The sequence below is a fragment of the Phragmites australis genome, chromosome 3 (genome assembly GCF_958298935.1).
Source record: "Phragmites australis chromosome 3, lpPhrAust1.1, whole genome shotgun sequence".
In the NCBI taxonomy this organism is placed as follows: domain Eukaryota; kingdom Viridiplantae; phylum Streptophyta; class Magnoliopsida; order Poales; family Poaceae; genus Phragmites; species Phragmites australis.
Genome location: NC_084923.1, coordinates 8,134,114 through 8,156,244, shown reverse-complemented (window position 1 = coordinate 8,156,244; position 22,131 = coordinate 8,134,114). Strand labels below are relative to the sequence as shown.

The 22,131-nt window shown below is 45.4% G+C and overlaps 2 protein-coding genes across 2 annotated transcripts; one reads left to right on the top strand and one right to left on the bottom strand.

Annotated features, from left to right (window-relative positions):
• The first annotated feature begins 1,642 nt into the window (after positions 1-1,642).
• LOC133911934 (cytochrome P450 CYP94D108-like) lies at positions 1,643-3,519 on the top strand. Its single transcript, XM_062354429.1, has one exon. It carries the CDS (start codon positions 1,790-1,792, stop codon positions 3,362-3,364), a length of 1,575 nt encoding a protein of 524 aa, XP_062210413.1. The 5' UTR covers positions 1,643-1,789; the 3' UTR covers positions 3,365-3,519.
• Positions 3,520-8,202: 4,683 nt separating this feature from the next.
• Positions 8,203-8,535, bottom strand: LOC133910475 (uncharacterized mitochondrial protein AtMg00810-like). Its single transcript, XM_062352861.1, has one exon. The coding sequence runs from the start codon at positions 8,533-8,535 to the stop codon at positions 8,203-8,205; it is 333 nt and encodes a 110-aa protein (XP_062208845.1).
• Positions 8,536-22,131: the final 13,596 nt, after the last annotated feature.

Sequence of the window (22,131 nt, the reverse complement as noted above, 5' to 3'; positions counted from 1 at the left end):
TTTTGACACTGTGACCGTGCCAATAATTCAGAATGTGTTACTTTGGCCCACTTCCCTGCCGCCATCTTCTCTACTTCGGACGACCATGCCTCGGCCATGGCCGCCGTTGACTCACCAGCAACACGACTGCTCGCCGCATCACCGCCTCCCCTTCCACTAGCCGCACCCACAGCAGGCGGTGTCGTCATCATCATGCAACACTTCTCCTCCTCTTGGTCTTCCCTAAACTCTACAGTCAGGACACCTAGCTCCGACCATTCCCAACCGATCATCCTCTACCATCCGTAGCTGACAATGTCCCACGCAGCACCGCACACTGCTTACAACAACAGTCGATCTGCCCTACTTTCCTAGGATTGTACTATTTCATAGGCGCACGCTGATACAGTACCTCGCAACTTTTTTAAGAAAAAATTTCCACCGTAACTTTCGTTTTTTAAAAAGTTTTTTTTAAAAGTTATCAATATAAGTTATCAAGATAAGTTTTATGAATAATTTTTAAAAAAAATTTGAGAAAAAAATTGCTAAAAAAGTTATTCAGAAAAGTTAAAAAAAATCCAAAAATGAAAAGTGGACAGGCGATATAAGCAAAGCAGCGCACGTAAAAAAGAATTTCTGCTTCCCGACCTTCCCTTTAAAGCCACTGGGGAAGAGGAGAACCCCTAAAACCCGAATCCCGAACCCTAACGGCTGTCGCCCGCCATACGAGGCACAACACAAAGGACGCTCTCAGAAGCGACAGGAGGATGAGAGGCTGAGGAAGAGGAAATCACAACCGTCCAAACACCAAGCGCACGAATCTTAAGTCAACCGCGAAACGGCCGTTGCAGAAGCCGCGACAACTTTTTTGGCCCACCAGCCTATTTGCAGCATTGGAAGGCCCAATAAATGCTAAGGGAAAAGAGGAAAAATCAGTTATTACCTGATCCACGGCCGTAACCATGTTTCTCGTTTAGCACCCGGCCCGAAAATTAGTGCCCTATCTCCTGTCAATTCTCTGTGCAATTTGCGCCCACCCCCCCCCCCCCCCCCAAACATCAAATGTGACTCAGAGAACATCCATTATGAAATGCTGTGATTCTTCTTTGATCTTCTAATCTGTCGCAATTAAATTCGGCTCCATTTTGTTTATGAAACAAAATTGAATTAAACACAAAGTAGATCATGGTAGGATAACGTGGGTTGGCAAAACATTTTAAAAAGATTGACTCGGATAAAAATCAATGTGTTTTTTTATGAGCATAGGGTCAAATGCCCGCTGCTACTCCACTCACGATCTGATGGCTGACAGCAGGGTAGTCATTTGACCCTATGCCCACAGAGTATTTACGGGATAAAAATATGTGTTCATAAAACATTTAAAAGAGACCAGACCAATAAAAAGTAGATCTTAGTATGATCATGAAAGCAGAATAAATTATACAATCGAATAATCGGAATAGACAAACCCAGATTCTTCTGTTTTAACTGTAACTCGGTGTAGATGCGTCCATTCTACCTGTCAATGTTGAGTGTTGATTGAACTCAGAAGTCTCAAACTGACAAACGGCAGGGTCCCGTCGAACAACGACACGAGCAGCACCGCCGGCCAGCAAACAAAATCACGCGTGGCCAAGGGGCTTCCAGGCAGCGCAACCCGGTTCACTCACCAGTCAGGCAGTCACCACACTCTTTCTTCCTCCCCTTATCTTTTGTTCAGACACCTAAACCGAACCGTATCCTTTAGGTGCCAGGAAGAGACAGAACGCTCTTCTCCACTAGTCACATGCCGTGCTAGAGTCCAGTATCCATGGCTGCTTTCTGGTTACTGCTGCTGTTCGTTGTCACTGCAGTCTGGGTACTTCGTACATGGACAGGCCGGAGGTTCGGCAAGAAGGCGCGGCAGCCGGCGACGTACCCGCCTGGGCTGCGGCCGTACCCGCTGATCGGCCACCTGCCGCAATTCCTTGCGAACCGGCACCGCGTGCTGGACTGGATGACCGAGGCGGTCGCTCGCCAACCCACGTGCACGTTCGTGCTGCGACGGCCGGGCGGCGTGCGGGGCGTCATCACCGCGAACCCGGCGAACGTGGAACACTTCCTGCGCGCCAGCTTCGACAACTACCCCAAGGGCCCTCGGTTCGCGTCCCTGCTGCACGACTTCCTGGGCCGGGGCATCTTCAATGCGGACGGCGACGCCTGGCGCGCGCAGCGGAAGGTGGCCAGCTACGAGTTCAACACGCGCTCGCTCCGCGCCTTCGTGGCGCGGTGCGTGCACACCGAGCTGCACGGGCGCCTCCTCCCGCTGCTGCAACGCACCGCGGCATCGGGCGGCAGTCTCGACCTCCAGGACGCGCTGGAGCGGTTCGCGTTCGACAATATATGCCGCGTCGCCTTCGACCACGACCCGCGGCAGCTCCCGGACGAAGGCGACGACGCTGGTAAGGACGTCGATGGAACCGGGGGAAGCAGGTTCGCCGACGCGTTTCGCGACGCCGCCAACCTCAGCGCGGGCCGGTTCAGGTACGCCGTCCCGGCGTTTTGGAAGGTAAAAAAATCGCTGAACGTGGGGTCCGAGAGGCGTCTGCGCGAGTCCATCGCCATGGTGCACGACTTCGCCGACCGCATAATTCGGGCGCGGCGGGAGGGGATGACGAGCACCGGCTGCGAGAAGCATGACCTCCTGTCGCGGTTCATGGCGAGCCAGGACGAGAGCTACTCCGAGTCTGGGGTGCCCCTCCGCGACGTCGTGATCAGTTTCCTCCTCGCGGGCCGGGAGACCACGTCCTCGGCGCTCACCTGGTTCTTCTGGCTGCTGTCCTCGCGTCCCGACGTGCAGCGCCGCATCCGCGACGAGGTCGCCGCGGTGCGCGCCCGCCGTCCACAGGGCGACCTCCGCAACGTCGTCGGGTTCGACCTGGACGAGCTGCGGGAGATGCACTACGTGCACGCGGCCATCACCGAGTCGATGCGGCTGTACCCTCCCGTGCCTTTCAACGCTCTGCGGGCGGAGGCGGACGACGTCCTGCCCGACGGCACGGCCGTGCGGGCGGGGTGGTTCGTGGCGTACAACTCGTACGCGATGGGGCGTATGAAGTTCGTCTGGGGCGATGACGCTCTGGAGTACAGGCCCGAGCGGTGGCTGGACCCCGCCGACGGGTCGTTCCGGCCGGACAGCCCGTTCCGGTTCGTGGCGTTCCACGCGGGGCCGAGGCTCTGCCTGGGCAAGGAGATGGCATACATCCAGATGAAGTCCATCGTGGCGTGCGTGCTCGAGGAGCTCGACATGGCGGTCGACGGCGCGTACCGCCCTCAGCAGGTCGCGTCGCTGACGCTGCGGATGCGAGGCGGGCTCCCCGTGACCGTGAAGTCGAGGCGGGACTGATGACTGTGGTGCGATCAGCCGACCACCTGGCGCAGACGACTGGGTCAAGTGACAGTGTCTTGCGTCGCGTTTAGGATTAGTACACTCTTGCGGGTCCCATCTGTCAGAGGGTGCTGAGCACTTCAAATAATAGGAGATCCCCATCTCTTTATTGAGCGAACGAGTTAAACCTGAGCAAAACTATTCTATTCCCAGTTCTGGTCTCGGAGCTTTGCAAAGTTGCAATGCCATTCTTAATCCTCCAGTTCTTCTATTTCTCACCAGTTTTCCCTAATCCTTCACCCGATCCCATAATTCTTAGCTGGTTCGTAGTAACATGAACTAAAAGAAGTTGAAACTAGTTGTCGAATCAACCAGAGGTACCTGGCAATCAGCTGCTCTGTTACAGGCATGCCGGGCATACAAAGACGATACACTGAGAATTCTGAAACATGCAGGGCGCGGCATTCTCTGATGATGACACCAGCATCACCAGAGCCGCAACAACGCTGGGACCATCACTTCCCAGCATTTTTCCTCTCCATTCCCATTTCGGCATTTCCCAACTGGAAGGCATGGTACGTTCGGTTTCTGCCGGCATATGTTGCCGTTCTTCTGTAACTCGGAAGAGTGTTAAATGACTGTGTCTTCTTGTTTTTTTTAGTGGAGGTAAATGACTGAGTCTGGGCGACACACTTCTTCGGTACTTCTCCTAACCAATTTTATTGTTCTTCCAAAAAATATCTTGACCGCATGTCACGTTGCTTCATTTTTTTTTTTTTTTTTTTTTTGGAGTGGATGGCACGTTGCTCGTTGGCTCTTAGGTGTATCAAGTGGGCCGTTTCAAGCGATGATTCGTGCGGACTAGTAGGATGGGCAAGGACAGGAGCCCAAAAGGCTTCCAAATCACCCATACCTGGGCCGGACCCGTCTCGGGCCGCGGCTCCTATGACCTTTCGTGGCATGAACCATCACGGGCACGGCCATCGGAAGCACGAGCCTATTGCTCTGGCACCGTGTGATATGGACATACAATCCTCACATCATTAAATTGGCCACGTCCTCTTTCCCTCATCAGTATCATGAATATCATTTTAGATTATCATGAGTATCATGATAGTAGAGGAAACAAAAATCATAAAAGATTAGTAATTACGTGTATTTAATAGGTCAAAATATTGTGTATCTAACAGGTCAAATTATTGTTGGAGTTCATCTAATGGTGTGAGTTCTCACCAGATGATCATTGAGCTGGTGAACACTGAGATGTCCCTTCAGGTATGCCACAAAAATAACTTTAAAAAAAGGTGTGCCACAAAATGCTAGAAATGCAAGCAAATATCTCAATCCAGGTGCTAGGAAAAATAAATTAGCGATGCTCATGTACACTTTGCTCCAACCATCAGAACAAATCCCCCAACAAATAAATAAGAGCAAGGAATATAAAAAAACTTTGCACATACACACTTGAAGCCACACGAAGCATATCAGATGGACTGGGCTCCAATCTCCCCAACAGATATGACCACAACTCAAACTTTACGACTGAAATTCAGGAAATCAAACATATTTTATTGACCATACAGTCCGATACTAATCACTAATAAGATTTGATTAGCACTCCAGATGGAGCATATCAGATGACATAAATGGCTGCTTAGTAGTTAGTACCATCTCCACATTCCTAGATTTGATGAACAGAGCAAGATACCACCATCTGCGAAGAATTGTCATCACCATTGTTCTTTCTGCAAAGCATTGGAAACCATCCTTTCTTTTGCGAGTAAAAACAAAGAATTATTCGACATACCACATGCATTCCAGATCTGGTTAATAACATAATCTCTATACCTAAACCATGAAACAAAATAGACTAATGTTGTACACTTCATGAAAGCCTTTCTTTGTGAATAAATTGGAGTCCTGCATTTCAATAATATCCGAGAACCATAGACAAGCATTAGTTCTTTAAAACTTTCATGTATATATATATATATATATATATATATATATATGTGCAACTGGCAGCAGTACAACAATATTCCAAGTGAAAGATATGGTAATTGAAAAAAGCTCGACTACAGGAGAAGACGTCCCCTAGCTTATCTTAAGAGAGGGAAGTAACAAACTATTTAGGGAGATACTCAAACGACCTGCGAGCACCCGGATTTGAACTCGGGTGGGCAACCTCTCAACCAGAGACTCTACCAACCAAGTTATTATTCGATTCACCGCGTATGGTAACAAATAAAATGCATATAATGAATGACAGCATGGAGGGAAAAGTTAAAGTACATATTTCAGCTATACAGCTCCTAACTGAAGTTACCTCGAGATGGTACCAGAAGTTTCAAATTTAATTTCCCCTCAAGTATTATTGGCATTTCCAGGAAAAACGTACTCAAATATGCACATATATGCTGCTGCTTACACCAAAAATATGTATTTCAATAAAATGCAAGCCAACACGCATGGATGTTCATTTTACTAACACACTCTGTCAAAAGAAACTAGATGCTGGACACAGGACACATCGTCACCGCTCCAAAAGTTTCCCCATAAGTGTCTATTTTGCATTTGTCATGTGTAATGTCACCGTGCGTAGTAAGGCTATCTTGATCACGAAATCTAGCAGTGGCAGAAGGGACTTTCGCTGGAAGATGCAATTAGGCCGACCGTCGAGGAAACCTCGAAGCTGTCATTATCAACTGAAAGGAACACCTGAAGCGATCATTTGCTTTGCTTGATTAGTTTTTTTTCCCCAGAGAGGGGTAAGTTAAAGTGAAACACAGATAAACCTGTTCTTACTTCAAAGCAAGGTAGTATGTGGGCTCCCAATTCTTCAACACGGTTTCAGACAAAACGTAGAGGCGGGTCAGGGTGCCCCGCCTCTACGTGACAAATGCCAGATCTTAAGTAGAAGTTTGAATTGGTAGAGCGCATAGTTTAGGATGCATGCATCTGTACCACAGTATAAGCCTCTGAGATCAAATCTTGATCTCTGCACTCAAAATGCAAGAACAGTTTAGTCCATACTAGTACGCTGACAGCAGATAGAACTGCTCCCAGGTTTTTTTTTTTTTTTTTTTGCCAGAACGAACTGCTCCCAGTTTTCACCGGCGTACAGTTGCGTGTGCGATTGAGTTAAACCCTGATTACCATATAATATGATTAGCAAGTCTGAGCTAACCGTCTCTTTCTTGCTCATGCTTTGCGTCCAACTTTCTCTTCCTTCCACAAAGAAAAAAAGGCACTGCACTGCTCGCCGCTTTGTTCGACCCTGTACCCATCGAGACGAAGACAAAGCAGGGGAAACCACCGTGCGGCTTTGCGTTGTCTGCACGCCTTCGACTTGGGCTCGGTTCCGAGGGCAACAAGACAAAGCTATAGCCCGCCTTGGCCTCTGCTGGAAGCCGCGAAGAAGAGAAACACAAGCAAACCGCGAGCCATGTTGATTGGCTAGACGAAGAAGAGAACGACATGGCCGTGCTTTGCGTTTGTCTAAGCCTTCGCTACACTATCTTCTGAGGCACTGATGCTGCAGACCTGTAGTGATACTATGCATGGATGGTACAGAAGCATCTGACAGATAGTTTATTTCGGGCACTTGTAAATTACACCGCACATTCAGTTTAAAATCTGTCAATTATTATCCCTCGGTCTGAAGAGTCCATGTTTAGTTCTCCTACTGCTAAGTTATATTATCTTTCAGGATTAGCGAACGTGATGAATGTTGGCCCTTCTATTACTTTCTATGCACTCATGACCACACGACCACTCATCCACCACTCGCGAATACTCACAGCCACTCAGCAACCACTCTAACAGGAACTAACGACCACTCACGAGCACATGGTCGCTGGAACACGGAAAACACACAGAAGCAAGAGAGAGAGAGCGAGAGAGGTATTTATGTCACTCAACCACCATGACTTTTCGAGTTTTCTTCTTCTCTTATTTATAGACTCTGACTCCTGCACATTGACTCCAAAAGGCATCCCATGCTCCGCAACTTATGTTGCATTGCACGTCGCAACTTACGTTGCGTCGCAACTAACGTGGGGCAAGAAAGTCGTACTGACACGACGCATATTTTGTCCCACATCTCAGTCCTATAACTACGCGCACACCCCATACATGTGTGAAAACACGCGCTCTGACTCAAACACAAAATTAAAAAAAAATCTGGCAGCAACAAGTTATTTTCAACATACTTCCCTCAATCTTGTTGCGCCTTCTTGATCTCGACCACGCTAATCCCTGCACGAAGCTCCTGGAAACGAACATGGTCGAGCGGTTTTGTGAGGATGTCCGTGTGTTGTCGTTCAATTTCGGCAAACTCGAGGCTGATTTGTCCTCTAGCGACACAATCACATATGAAGTGATAATGAGTGTCAATGTGCTTGCTCTTGTCGTGGATGACTGGATCCTTGATAAGTGAGATGGCAGACTTGTTGTCCACTATCAATGCCGGTGCTTGGAGCTTTTTGTCGGTGAGCTCACACAGCAATCAATCAAGCCAAACTCCCTGGAAAGTTGTCATAGCCGTAGTTATGTACTCTGCTTCACATGTGAAAAGTGCGATCACTCTCCGCTTTTGTGATTGCCATGAGATGGGATTGTGGCCGAGAAGGAAGAGAACACCGGTTGTGCTCTTGCAGCCATCAAGGTCGTCAGCCATGTCATTGTTGTTATACCCCCATCATCACCAATGTGGCACCTCCTTCCTTCTTATAAACAACGCCGTAGCCGTGAGTACCAACCACATAACGGAGGAGGTGCTTGACCACCGAGTAGTGATCTTCTTGCAGATCCTCCATGTATTGGCTGACGTACCCCACGGTGAATGCGATGTCTGGCTATATGTGCACCAGATAGCGCAGACCACCAATGATGCTTCGGTAGTGCGTCACGTCAACAAGTGGTGCCTTGCTCGCCTTGGAGAGTTTCAACCGCTCCTCCATCGGTGTGACACAGGGGTTGCACCGTTCCATTCCGCTCCTCTCCAGAAGTTTGCTAGCATAGGCGCTCTGGCAAAGCGTTATGCCACCTTCACTCTGACTCACCTCAATGCCAAGGTAGTAGGTGAGCAGACCAAGGTCACTCATGTGGAACATCGATGTCATCTCACATTTGAACTTGTCGATGTCACCATGGCTTGACCCAGTGATGATCAAATCATTAACATACATGCCGACGTCCAGCTGACTATGTCATGCGTGTCGCATGTACAGGGCGTGATCGCTGGCACACTTGACAAAGCCCAGTAAGATGAGGCTCGCATCTAGCTTGATGTTCAATGCACAGAGTGCCTAGTGCAGCCCGTACATGGCCTTTCGTAGCTGGAGCACCTTGTGCTCTTGATGCTTGACGATGAAACCCGGTGGCTACTGCACGTAGACCTCCTTGGCGAGCTCCCCATTCAGGAATGCGGACTTCACATCCATGTGGTGGACAGACCAGTCCTCATGCGCCGCTAATGCCAACATTGTGCACACCGATTTCATCTACGTGACGGGTGCAAATACTTCTTCAAAGTTGACACCCTCATGCTAAACGTAGCCTTTCATCACGAGTCGCGCCTTGTGCTTTACAAGCTCACTGTTCTCGTCCCGCTTGACCTTGAACACTCACTTCAACCTGATCGATCAACGACCAATCGGTAGGTTGACGAGCTCCCATGTCTCATTGTCCTCGATTGACTGCATCTCCTCCAACATCGTTCGGCGCTAGCACGGCTCACGCTCAGCCTCGGTGAAGTTGCCTAGCTCCTCTGCACTCACCAAGTGCAACTCGTGCTCGTCGACTTCTCAGGCCACCTGCCGATGTGGCATGGCATCGCCCAAGATGTCCTCGACGGTGCAAAAACGCATCGGCCCGTCATCGTGTTCAGCGTCGAGGTACTGGGATGCATCAGTCGATGGCGTGGAGAAATGAGTCAATGTTGGTCACGGACATGTGGTCGCCATAGTCAAACATGTGATCGTAGCAGGCAAACTCATGGTCGCTGCAGTCGGACTCGTGGTCGCCACGCAAGCTGGAGCCTCTTGTGCCACCTCTGACCCCGGTACTCTGAATACTCAACGGTGAAGTTGTTGTCGAGAGCCGTGGTCATTGGATCGTCTGTCGTTGACCAGTCCCAGCACCTCTTCTCATCAAAGACCACATCACGAGAGACGTGAACGTGGCGTCCTCGCGGGTTGAATAGCCTATACACCTTGGTCCCTAGCTTATAACCGAGTAGCACCATTGGAACGCTGCGGTCATCCAGCTTTCACAGGTTTGGCTTGGTTACCTTGACGTGTGCCATGTAGCCAAACGTGTGCAAGAACGAGACAGCAAGCTTCCTCCCATACCAAGCCTCAAACGGGGTCATGCTGTTCAGACTCTTGGTCAACAACTAGTTGAGGAGGAAGGCCGCGGTGGTCATTGCCTCTCCCCAAAACGTAGTTGGCATCTGCTTCGCCTTGAGCAGACAACGTGTCATCTCGATGATGGTCTGGTTGCCTCGTTCCATAGCACCATTCTGTTGTGGGGAGTATGGTGCTATGAGGTGGCTCTCAACTCCCTGCTCGATACAGTATAGCCTGAACTCAACTGAGGTGAATTCACCACCCCGATCAGTCAATAGCACATTCAGTCGCCGCCCGATCTTTGTCTTGATGCGTGCCTAAAACTCCTTGATCGTCATGGGTGCCTCATCCTTGCTACACAACAGACGCAACCACATGTAGTAGTTGTGGTCATCCACCAGCAACAGGAAGTAGCGCCACCCATCATGTGTTGGCGGAGTGATGGGCCTGCATAGATCACCGTGCATGAGATCTAGATGACCCATGTCATGGTATTTGGCCTCCTTTGAGAAAGCAGCACGTCGTTGCTTTCCAGTAAGACAATTGTCTCAAACCTCTCCGATGTGGTCGATCGCCAGAAGACCGCGCACCATCTCATGGCGTGCCAACCTCTTTAGCACATCGAAGTGCAGATGACTGAAATGGGCATGTCGGAGCCACGGCTCATAATCGTGCCGTGTGGACAAACACACCGACTGTGTGATGTTCAGTTGAATCGTATACAACCGGTTTCTAGAGCGCATTACCTTGGCAAGAAGATGACACTCCTGATCACGGTTCCGCAACACTCCCCCATCAATCAGCACTTGGTAAACTCACTCATTAAGGTTACCAATGCTGATGATGTGGCTCTTGAGCTTGGGGATGAAGTAGGCATCCGTGACGGCGCGATGTTCGCTGTTCTTACACTTGAACAACACCATACCGCAGTCTCGGATATCGACGATGGAGCCGTCCCCGAACTTGACCAAGCCGACAATGCCGGTGTCAAGCTCCACGAACATGTCGCCATTGCCGATCATGTGGTTGCTGGCACCAGTGTCCAGATACCACACGTCACTCAGTCTCTTACCTTCACAACCAAGGTTCACCTGCTACTCATGCGTCTCGTCGAGCTTGATGCACCCTGGGAATGTTAGCTCGTCTGAGTCGGTGAGGGCGCACACATGCGCCATCAGCAAGCCTGGCTCATCGTCATCACCCTGCGTGAGGTGGGCTTGCTCCTTGCGCTTGGCTGCCTATAATCCTTGTCCCAATGACCAAGTTTGCGATAGTTACGACACTTGTCATTACTGACATTGTGCCCTAACTCCAGCTTGGCGTTGCAGATGTTAGAGTCACCCTTCTTGCAACTCGGCTTGTCGTGGCGGCTTTCGCATCCACCACCATTGCCTGAGTTGGAGGAGCCCTCCCCTAGCTGTCGGTCCTTCAATCACATCATCCACTCCGTCTCGATGAACAAGAGTTTCCCACTCGCATTTGTTGGAGCGGCTTGCATGCAACAGTCCTCTGTGACCTTCAAACAACCAGTCACTTCTTCGATGGATAATGTGGACAAATCAAGTAGAGTCTCAATGGACAAAGCGATCTGTGCAACCTTGAAGGCACCACGCGCAGGTACTTTTTGACAACTGTTGTATCGTCGATGACCACATTGACGGTCGCCATCTGGTTCACCAGACCGCTCAGGCTCATCGCAAAATCCTCCACCGCCTCACTGTCATGGAACTCGATCGCCTCATACTCTTTGTGGAGCTGCTGGGCTTTCGCCTTCCACATGCGATCGATACAAACGCGCATGGCCTTGAGGCTATCCTAAGCCTCCTTGACGGTGGGCTTGCTAGCTAGCGCAGAGATCATTTTCGGTGGAACCTCCTAGAAATGGCCTCTAGCGCCATCCAGTCTTTTTGTTCCTCTGCGACACCAATGTTGATGGCATCCCAGAGCCCTCAAGCTTGGAGCATCACCTTCATCATCAGCGACCAATCGTCGTAGTTCGTCCAGGTGAGAGTTAGATACGTCATCGAGCCTCCAACCCCTCATATCGTCCGCTGCACCACGAGCGCATGACCACCGTCATCACGGTTCCGTCCTCGACGCGGAGGATGAGAGGGAGACCCATGACTTCCCCATCGCGGTGGAGTCCTGGAAAGCTTCGAGCCTCCCAGAACCCATGATTTCGACATGGCACAAGAGCGTAGAACCTGGCTCTGATTATTTTCCGTGTGTAGCAAAAATGGTCATATTAGGAAATGATTGTGATTTTAGTGTTTAGTGATTAGTGATTAATGATAATATAGTCATTGGGACTAACATGTTTGTCAAGAATAAATGTTAGTAGGTCTCATGGATGCAATACATCAAGAAGTCACTGAAGTTGGGACAAAGTTTGATTGAATTGGACAAGTCCCAGGAGAATTGACCTCACCGAAAGGTCCGGTGCATAAGAGTTTTAACTTACCGGTGCTCTGTTTGTTGAACTCACCGAAGTATTTCTAAGAAATGGGGAGAAGGCCAAGAATCTCACCGGATAGTCCAGTGATCTGCACTGGGTAACACCAGAGTATTTCTTACACAGAAGAATATAAGTGCAGAAGACTGAAGATTAACTCACTGAAAGGTCCGGTGTTTGGTTTGTGCACACCGAAGTATACCACCAGAGCATTTCTTGCATAGGGGACTGCAAGTGTTGAAGAATGAAGATCAACTCACTAGATAGTGTGGTGATCATAGAGATAGTTGCACCGGAGCATTTTCTAGGAAAAGAAGAGAAGTTTTAACTCACTGGATGGTCCGGTTTGAATGGAATGAACACCGAAAGAATATACCAGAGTATTTTACACAGAGAAGCTGCAAAGGATCAGATGGCTCAAGATAACTCACCGGAAGGTCCGGTGATGGATTTGAAGGCATATCGGAATGTCTGGTGTTCACAAAGGTTTTGAGTGGAGTTCCAACATCTAGTTTCTGAGTTTGTACTCACCGGATGATCCGATGTTAGTACTACTGTTCTCACCGGATCATCCGATGTTAACAACTTTTTTTAGCTGTTAGAAAAATAGCTAGTTGGCGGGTTCGAGGCTATAAATACCCCTCCACTCGGTCATTTGAAGGTATGGCATACTGCTGGAGTCTAAAGGAAGCTCATATACACTTGAGAAGACATCCAAGCCATCAAAGTGCTTAAAGTGATCATCCAAGGTAATTAAGCATAAGATTAAAGAGTGTTTAGTGCTTATAGGCCTATAGTGACTTGTAGCTAAGTGCTGCAGCTTGAAGAAGGGATCAAGGAGTGGACCTAACTTGTACTGAGTGGTACGTCGGCACCTTGGAGTCTTGTTGACTCGTCGGCATCTTGGGCCTTGGTGGCTCAAGCTTGTTCTCTGACTTAGTGCGGAGCAGCAGCAAGACACGTGTACAGGGACGCAGGTACCCTTGCTTTGGTGGCTCAAGCTCCAAAGTGATTATGGTGGCAAGTGATCAAAAGAGAATCTAGTGGTGAGACTTTACCTTGGTGGCTTGATGGCTCATTTGGGTTGAGACATTGTCTTTGTGACTTTGTGGCTCAATAGCCGTGATCGGGTGCCAACTGAGAGCATTTCTTTTGTGGAGTTTCAACATGGACTAGGGTGGCATTCATGCCATCGATACCGCGGGATAAAAATCCCTTGTGCCGAGTTTTTCTCTCTACTTTATTTATATTTCCGCATTTACATACTTGCTATTTACCTTGCTAGAGTAGGTTGCAATCCTCTTAAGCGGTAGAGTTGACACACTAGATAAACCTAGAGCATATTTAGAGAAATTGAGATAAGTTTATCTTGTAAAGTTTTTAGAGCCAATTTGATTTAGGTTCTAAGTGTCATAATTTACCCCCCTCTTAGGATGTCACAATTCCTCACAATTGTATCAAAGTCCCGTTCTCTTGGTAGGCTTAACTTTCTAGAGTTATGACGTCCAAGATGGGATGAGACCTTGAATCACCAACAAGGAGAGACAATTAGATGTATTGGCGAAAAATACCCTTTTATCATCTTTAAATGTTGATGTATTTAATTGTGTTTATTCTCTCACCAATGTACATGATATTTGGTATAGTCTCATTGACATACATGAAGGCACAAAGGATATGCGCAATGAGAAATATCATGTGCTTGTTACTAAGCTCAATTGCATCAAACAACTACCTCATAAAAATGCTAATGACATGTACTCATATTTGAATATTCTTATCAATGAGATTAATGGGTTGAGTTTGACGCCAATTGGCGATAATCAAGTGGTGAGAAGAATACTTCAAGCTCTTCTTCTAAAGTATAAGTTGATAGTCCCCATCATCTACGACAACAATGATATCAAGAAGATGAATCCAAGTCAAGTGCTCAGCAAGATCACCGTCCGTAAGATGACCATGAATATGTAGGTTGAAGTTTTTTCCTCATCCGACGCCAAGAACCTTGTTCTCACAAGCAAGCAAGTATCATGCCCACACATGAAAACGAAGATAAGGAAGCAAGAGCAAGAGTCAAGCTCAAAGAAAGATAATGAAGATGAAAAGAGCAATGAAGATGATGAGCAAAGCACATCAAGTGATGAATAAATTGATCCCAAAATTGCTAAGCTCATCTCTCAAGTGGAGAAGAACATCAAGAAGATCAATGTTAAGATCGATCAACGAACCTCTATGAAAGACTTGATCAAAATAATTGATCACATCAAGAAGGAGAAGAAGACCAAGAGCAAGAGGGAGACAAAGGGAAGAGCCAAAGTATTTACAAGCATGGAAAGATGGGTGAGTGAAGATGAAGATTCAAGCTCAAGTGATGAGAGCTTCGCCACCCACTCCTCCAAGGGAAGCTCTTTCTCAAGGTCGTCATCACGTAAGTCATCATTACAGAAGTATCTTATGACCAAATATATGGAAAACAATGTAAGCGATAATAAATCCAATGAGAATTCTTCCTCCTATGATAAACTCCTTCATTTGATGAATAAGCAACAAAGAGACATTAAGAAACAATCTAAGAAACTTAAGAAATTTGATGCCCTTAATGATATTCATGCTATCTTTGTTTCTAATTATGAGCAATTATTAAGCAAATTACTTTTGCTAAACAAGGAGCATGATGAGCTTAAGGCTAAATTTGAGTGTATTGAATCTCAATCTAAGGTCCCTTTGGAGCAATCTACCTCTCTATTAAATTTTAATTCTAAGGTAGATATTTATACTTCTTGTGATGATTTTATTGATTTATCTAGCTCACCCTTTTGCAATTAGATATGTGTTGAGAATGTTCTTGTAGAACCATTTAATGATCTTATTGCGCAAGAGAATGATGAGCTTAAGCAAGAAATCGAAAAGCTCAAGAATGACTTGGCAAGATTAAAGGGCAAAAACTATGTCCAACCTCCTCAAGATAACCATGCTACCACGGTGAAGAATCTTATGGAGGGATCCACCGTGATATGCTTCAAATATCATCTAGAAGGTCATAAGTCTTTCTAATACAAACAAGTCAAGAAGAAGACCAAGGAGAAGAAGAAAATAATGAACCTCTCCAATAAGACCTCCAGCATCTATACCAAACCCAACTATAAAATCAAGACTAAGAGCAATCACTACAAGCTCAAGAAGAAGAACAATGGTAAGGTGGTTGCACATATAATTGAAAGAAAGAATTAGGGGTGGAAACAACCCATTTGGCTTCCCAAGGAATTCATCACCAATATGAAGGGACCCTAATCGATTTGGGTTTCAAAGAAGACTTAGAGCCCGAGGTGGCTATGGGATTTTGAAGACTTGGATTACAAAATGAAGTGAAAGTTTAAGCAAAGAAGTAAAGTATATAAGGTTGGGTGTTTTAATAAATATCATGATCATCATATACTCAAATTTCTATCCAAAGGTAAAAAAAGTAATAAAGCTAGATGCAAAATCTTTCAATTGTTGTAGCTCATTTGTCTTGTCTAGGATTGCATGTGCTTATTTCAATTTATTGCAATGCGTAGTGTAGGCTTTTATATGGTAGATTGCTTATGTTTCTCTCTTTTTTATGAGTAACTTATATGGTTTATTAGTTATATGTTCTTTTCATGGCATTAGTTTCATAATTGATATCTTTTATGTGTCATGAACTAATCTATAGGGTACCCTGCCTATTGTTATTAATAACAAGTGCATATGTCTTGTAAGTATTAAAAACTTGTATACATACATTTAAGGGGAGTATATTCTATGGGTTATGATTTTGGGACTAACATGTATTAGTAGATGTATCTTTTGTAGTCTTATAGAGAAATCAACACTTCCTCGGAGGTATACAATGTTTAAATACTTCAATTGGTATCATTGTCAATTCATTTCTACATTTAAGCTACCTATATATATGATATGTCTTAAACTTCCTACCTCTACTTATTGTCTAGATATGTATATATTGCTATATTCCTACAAGTGGTATTCACAAGTGAGTTTCATTATATGTATTCACATATAAAGGGCGACTTTAGATTATATCATGTGAGTTTCATGAATTATGATCCTTGCTTATGTTTTTCAATTGATATCAATATCTCCTATCCTTACAATTGGTATATCTTTATAATTGGTATCATTTCATGGGATCATGATTTATAAAACTCTCTCTCATGTTCTCTAACACTTTTTCTCGAGTTCAACATATGTTTGTAGCCCTTTTTAGATTGTTAACAAGGGGAAGAAGTTTGATGATCAAAATAAGAAGCAAGATATAAGATGTCTTAGAATGCCGAAGTTGACAAAGGGAGAGAAGAAGATACACGAAGCAATATGAGACACCTAGGCTGACAAAGGGGGAGAAGCTCTTGCATCGGTCGATCAAGCCAAGATAGTGGCAATGGAGAAAGGTTAGCCACGACAAAGGGGGACTAAATGGTAAGAACATGCATCCAAGCAATGTGGTAAGGTTTTATGCTCTTTACGATTAGTATCATTTATTATTTGTCACTTGTTTTGGTTGCGTTGTCATCGATCACTAAAAAGGGGGAGATTATATCAAAAATTGCCATATTAGGTCATGATTGTGATTTTGGTGATTAATGACAATATAGTTATTGCGACTAATATATTTGTCAAGAATATATGTTAGTAGGTCTCATAGATGCAATACATTAAGAAGCCACCACAGCCGGGATATAGTTTGATTGAATTGAAGAAGTTCCAAGAGAATTGACCTCACTGCAAGGTCTGGTGCAGAGGAGTCTGCACTCACCGGAGCATTGTGCATAGAGACTGATAGAGAAGTTTGATGACCAAAGCAAGAAGCAAGATATAAAATGTCTATAAATGCCGAAGTTGATGAAGGGAGAGAAGAAGAAGATACAAGAAGCAACACGAGGCACCTGGGTTGACAAAGGGGGAGAAGCTCTTGAATGGGTCGATCAAGGGAGATAGTGGTAATGGAGAAAATATGAGCCACAACAAAGGGGGACTAAATGGTAATAATATGCATCCAAGCAATGTGATAAAGTTTTATACTCTTTACGATTGATATCATTTATTATTTATCACTTGCTTTGGTTGTATTATCATCAATCACCAAAAATGGGAAGATTGTAGCGAAAATGACCCTATTAGGCTATAATTATAATTTTGGTGATTATCGATAACATATTCATTGGGACTAACATATTTGTCAAGAACATATGTTAATAGATCTCACAGATGCAATACATCAAGAAGTTACAACAACTGGGACAAAGTTTTATTAAATTAGATAAGTCCTAAAAGAATTGACTTCACCAGAAGGCCCGGTGTAGAGGAGTTTGTACTCACCGGAGCATTGTACATAGAGGCTGATAGCCTCACCAGATAGTCTGGTGCTCTGTGTGTTGAACGCACCGGAGTATTTCTGACAAATGGGGAGAAGGCTGAGAACGTCACCGGATAGCCCGATGATCTGCACTGGGTAACACCGGAGGATTTCTTGCAGAGAAGAATGAAAGTGCAGAAGACTGAAGATCAACTCACTAGAAGGTTCGGTGCTTGGTTTGTGCACACCGGATTATAGCACCAGAGCATTTCTTGCATAGAGAGCTGCAAGTGCTGAAGAATGAAGATCAACTCATCGGATAGTGTGGTGATCATAGAGATAGTTGCATCGGAGCATTTTCAGTGGAAAAAAAAGAGAATGTTCAACTCACCGGATAGTCCGGTTTGAATGGAATGAACACCGGAAGAATATACCAGAGTATTTTACACAGAGAGGCTGCAAAGGATCAAATGGCTCAAGATTACTCACCGGAAGGTCTGATGATGAATTTGAAGGCATATCAGAATGTCTGGTGTCCACAGAGGTTTTGAGTGGAGTTCCAATGGCTAGTTTCTGAGTTTGTACTCACCGGATGATCCAATGTTAGTACTACTGTTCTCACCGGATCATCGGGTGTTAATAGCTTTTCTGAGCTATTGGAAAAATGACTAGTTGGCGGGTTTGAGGCTATAAATACCCCCTCCACTCAGTCATTTGAAGGTGTGGTATGCTACTGGAGTCTAGAGGAAGCTCATATACACTTGAGAAGACATCCAAGCCACTAAAGTGCTTAAAGTGATCATCCAAGACAATTAAGTATAAGATTAGAGAGTGTTTAGTGCTTATAGGCCTAGAGTGATTTGTAGCTAAGTGTTGCGCTTGAAGAAGGGATCAAGGAGTGGTCCTAACTTGTATCGAGTTGTACGTAGGCACCTTGGAGTCTTGTTGACTTGTCGGCATCTTGGGCCTTGGTGGCTCAAGCTTGTTGACCCTCTAACTTAGTGCAGAGCGATGACAAGATACGTGTACAGGGATATGGGGACCCTTGCCTTGGTGGCTCAAGCTCCGAAGTGATTATGGTGGCAAGTGACCCGAAGAGAGGCTAGTGATGGGACATTGTCTTGGTGGTTTGATGACTCATCTAGATCGAGATATTGTCTTTATGACTTTGTGGCTCAATAGCCGTAACCAGGTGCCGACTGGGAGCATATCATTTGTGGACTTCCAACGTAGACTAGAGGTAACATTCATGCCGTTGATATCATGGGATAAAAATCACTTATGCCGAATTCGTCTCTCTACCTTATTTACGTTTTCACATTTACATAGTTGCTACTTACCTTGCTACAGTTGGTTACAATCTTCTTAAGCGGTAGAGTAGGCACATTAGATAAATCTAGAGAATATTTAGATATAAATTGAGTTAGATTTATCTTGTGAAGTTTTTGGAGCCAATTTGATTTAGGTTCTAAGTGTCCTAATTCACCTTGTCTCTTAGAACGTCACCGTTTCTCACACCATGCACTCACGACCACACCGAAGGAGATACATGACCACTCCTCTACCACTCACGAGTACTCACGATCACTCAGCGACCACTCTAAAGCAAGCATTGGTCGCTGGAACACGGAAAACACACAGAAGCAAGAGAGAGAGCGAGAGAGGTATTTATGCCGCTCAACCACCGCGACTTTTCGAATTTTCTTCTTCTCTTATTTATAGACTCGGACTCCTGTACATAGACTCTAAAAGACGTCTCATACTCCGTAACTTAGGTTGCGTTGTACATCACAACTAACGTGGGGTAAAAAAGTCGCACTGACACGACGTACATTTTGTTTCAGGTCTCAGTCCTATAACTACATGCACGCCCCCGTACATATATGAAAACACGGGTTTTTGACTCAAACTCAAAACGAGAAGAAAGAAAATTAACGGCAACAAGTTATTTTCAACTATGAATGTCAGAGCTGACTCAGGGGTATAATGTGTCTACTGATTGTGACGTGCAAAAAATAAATTAGACACTGTTCTAGCAGGTTATGGTTGTGGGTGGTAACCTCGAGTCCAAATTACTTCTACTACACATGATCGCTAGGTTTGGACATGCTTCGTTCTCTCTTTTAGGCGACGCATTTCAGAGAGACGCCTGTGCTTGATGCTGATCAGTTTGACAAGCACACTGCACACTTCAGTCAGCAACACGAGATCTGGTGCTCAGCTGACGGCCACAACCAGCATGACCAACTGTCCGAAATGCAGCATGACTGCACCACGTTCTATATGGATTTATTATTCATTTGCAGATGTTCTTGCCAAAAAAAAATACCTTGAAACATTCTGACATTTACAAATATGGGGCTGTTTCTAGCATCATTTGTAGTACCTACTGGGAGGGGGGTAGGTTTGCATTAGACCAGTCATTGCATTATTACAATGTAGCTTTTTGGGTGGGTGGGTGGGGGGGGGGGAGGGTGGTGTTGCTAAAATTCTGTTAAGGGTGGGGGGGGGGGGGAGGGTGGTGTTGCTAAAATTCTACTAACAGATTTAAGCAGAACTTGAAGATCTCTCAAACAAGTGCTTATTATAAAATTTTTATGTAACGTTCCAAAGGCTACCTACAGTTTTAATAGTGTTTGAGGAAGAGGCTCCATGCTATCCCTTTTTTTCTATTTTCTTTCAAGACAGTAGCTCATCGCACACAGGTATACAACGGTTCGATTTCAGCAGTCAACTCTTCACATGCATATTTTCCAGGTGTTCTTTAATTCCCCATCGTAATTCATAAACGCGTCCGAAATCACGCCGCTGTGTTCCAGACATCCATCCCAAATAATTTTAAAAAACAAACCAAACCAATGACTAGCTGCAATTTGCAAGCATTATTAAGCAACAATAAGATATAAGCTATCCAGATCACTAACACCCTACTCCTTGACCTGCAGCAATACATCTAATCGGAGCCCAAGCTAGCCGAATCCGATGCATATTTTATTTCACTACCCCATCATTGCAAGCAAACAAGAGCTTCACAGCTCGAACTAAATGCGAAGTGCGCAAAGATAATGTCCAGGTCACTTCATCTGTACACTGCTGTGTAGTAGTAGCAGGTAGCACAGCAAGTGAGAGAGCCAACCGCCATGGAATGGAAGAAACACGAGGAATTCGGTGCGCAGGTACACAGCAGGAAGGAAAGCAAATGGGTCCTTTTCCCCTCACCCAACGCCATTGTCGGAAGTGAAGGTCAACATTAGGTGAGCAATTCAGGACAACCAGCCAGTGACCTGGCAGAGGTCTGGTTGATCAGCAAACATGTTAAAACTCAAGCTTACTTCTTTTCAAAAAGAAAGAAACTTTGGTAACCAAAATTTTGCTCTTGCAAGCAGCAGATAAAAGAGCATCTGTAAGTATTCTTAAGGTTCATATGCATCGAGCCCCCACATATAATTACACGTGTAATTTTAGTAGCACTATAGCTACTGATAGACGTAGTTAAACTTGGTAACACATTGAAAACCAAATAACAGCAATGGGACAACCACAAGTAGAGATTCCAAATAACTAATCCCAGGACAGGAGAATCTGACGAGCCATGAGCATCCAGTTGGTGGCTTATGGCAAAAGGGAGAGCTTTCAGGCTGTAAGCCCAAGCCAGGTGCATGTCGAGCCACTGGCCAGCCGACAGGGCAGGGTGAGCGGCATTGAAGCGGTTCGTGGAGTTGGCCCACTCGTCAGCCACCACGTTACGGTGATGTACGTCAGTGATGTACTATCTCATTCCGAGCGGTATACACTGCCCAACCACATCCAGTTTGTTCTTCACGCTCCTGTTTCACGCGCGAAAAAAGTGCGTTTGTGAAAAATTGAGAGAGTGAAACATCAAGCATTTAAGTACAACTCATTATGGCGGTGTCGGGAAATAGTACTAGATGCTTCTTAAAGTGTCATTAGCGATTTAATAATTGCAAGTGTCGACGAGGCAAGGGAATTGAAGCCCAGCATCGAGTGCGCCAGCTGGTTTGACATACGATAGCCCGCTGGTCCAGTTCGCTCCTCGAGGTGTCGGCTCGCCAATTGGACACTAGAAAATGCGAAAAATCTGAAGTAAAGATCGAGGCATATCAAGTGAGAAATCTTAAATTGAGCTTCAGAACCGCAATCCAAGCTATCTATAATCAATATCTGAACAGGGAATCGATGGTGTTCTTCGTTTTACAACGTAAGAGGCTAACAATGATTTTCTGATAGTTGATTTTGGAGATGCATCCTATGATTGAATGATGATAATCATTTCGTACTAGGCTCATCAGATGATTCAGATTGTCAGTTTGCACTGTCCATAATAAAGTTGTTTCGAATTCCATAATACTTCACGATAAATTCATGTACAATACATCTGCTGATTTGCTTTTTTTTTAACGGAGAAACGATCCCTAACTCTATTGAAAACAAATTAACCGTTCATAAACCACCAGATCACTAACACGACCCACAACCAGACAGCAAAAGAAAACGAAAAGGACTTTGGTCCGCTAGCGTCACACATAAGTCTAGAGCAACTCCAATCGACTCCCTACTTCCCTCTCTATCCTAAATTTTAGCAAAAAGATAAAAAAATCTCTCCAACCGGTTCCCTATCCAACTT

Bases quoted from the DNA above. Each gene is read 5' to 3' on its own strand.
- LOC133911934 (XM_062354429.1), top strand. From the start codon at position 1,790: ATGGCTGCTTTCTGGTTACTGCTGCTGTTCGTTGTCACTGCAGTCTGG.
- LOC133910475 (XM_062352861.1), bottom strand. From the start codon at position 8,535: ATGTATGTTAATGATTTGATCATCACTGGGTCAAGCCATGGTGACATC.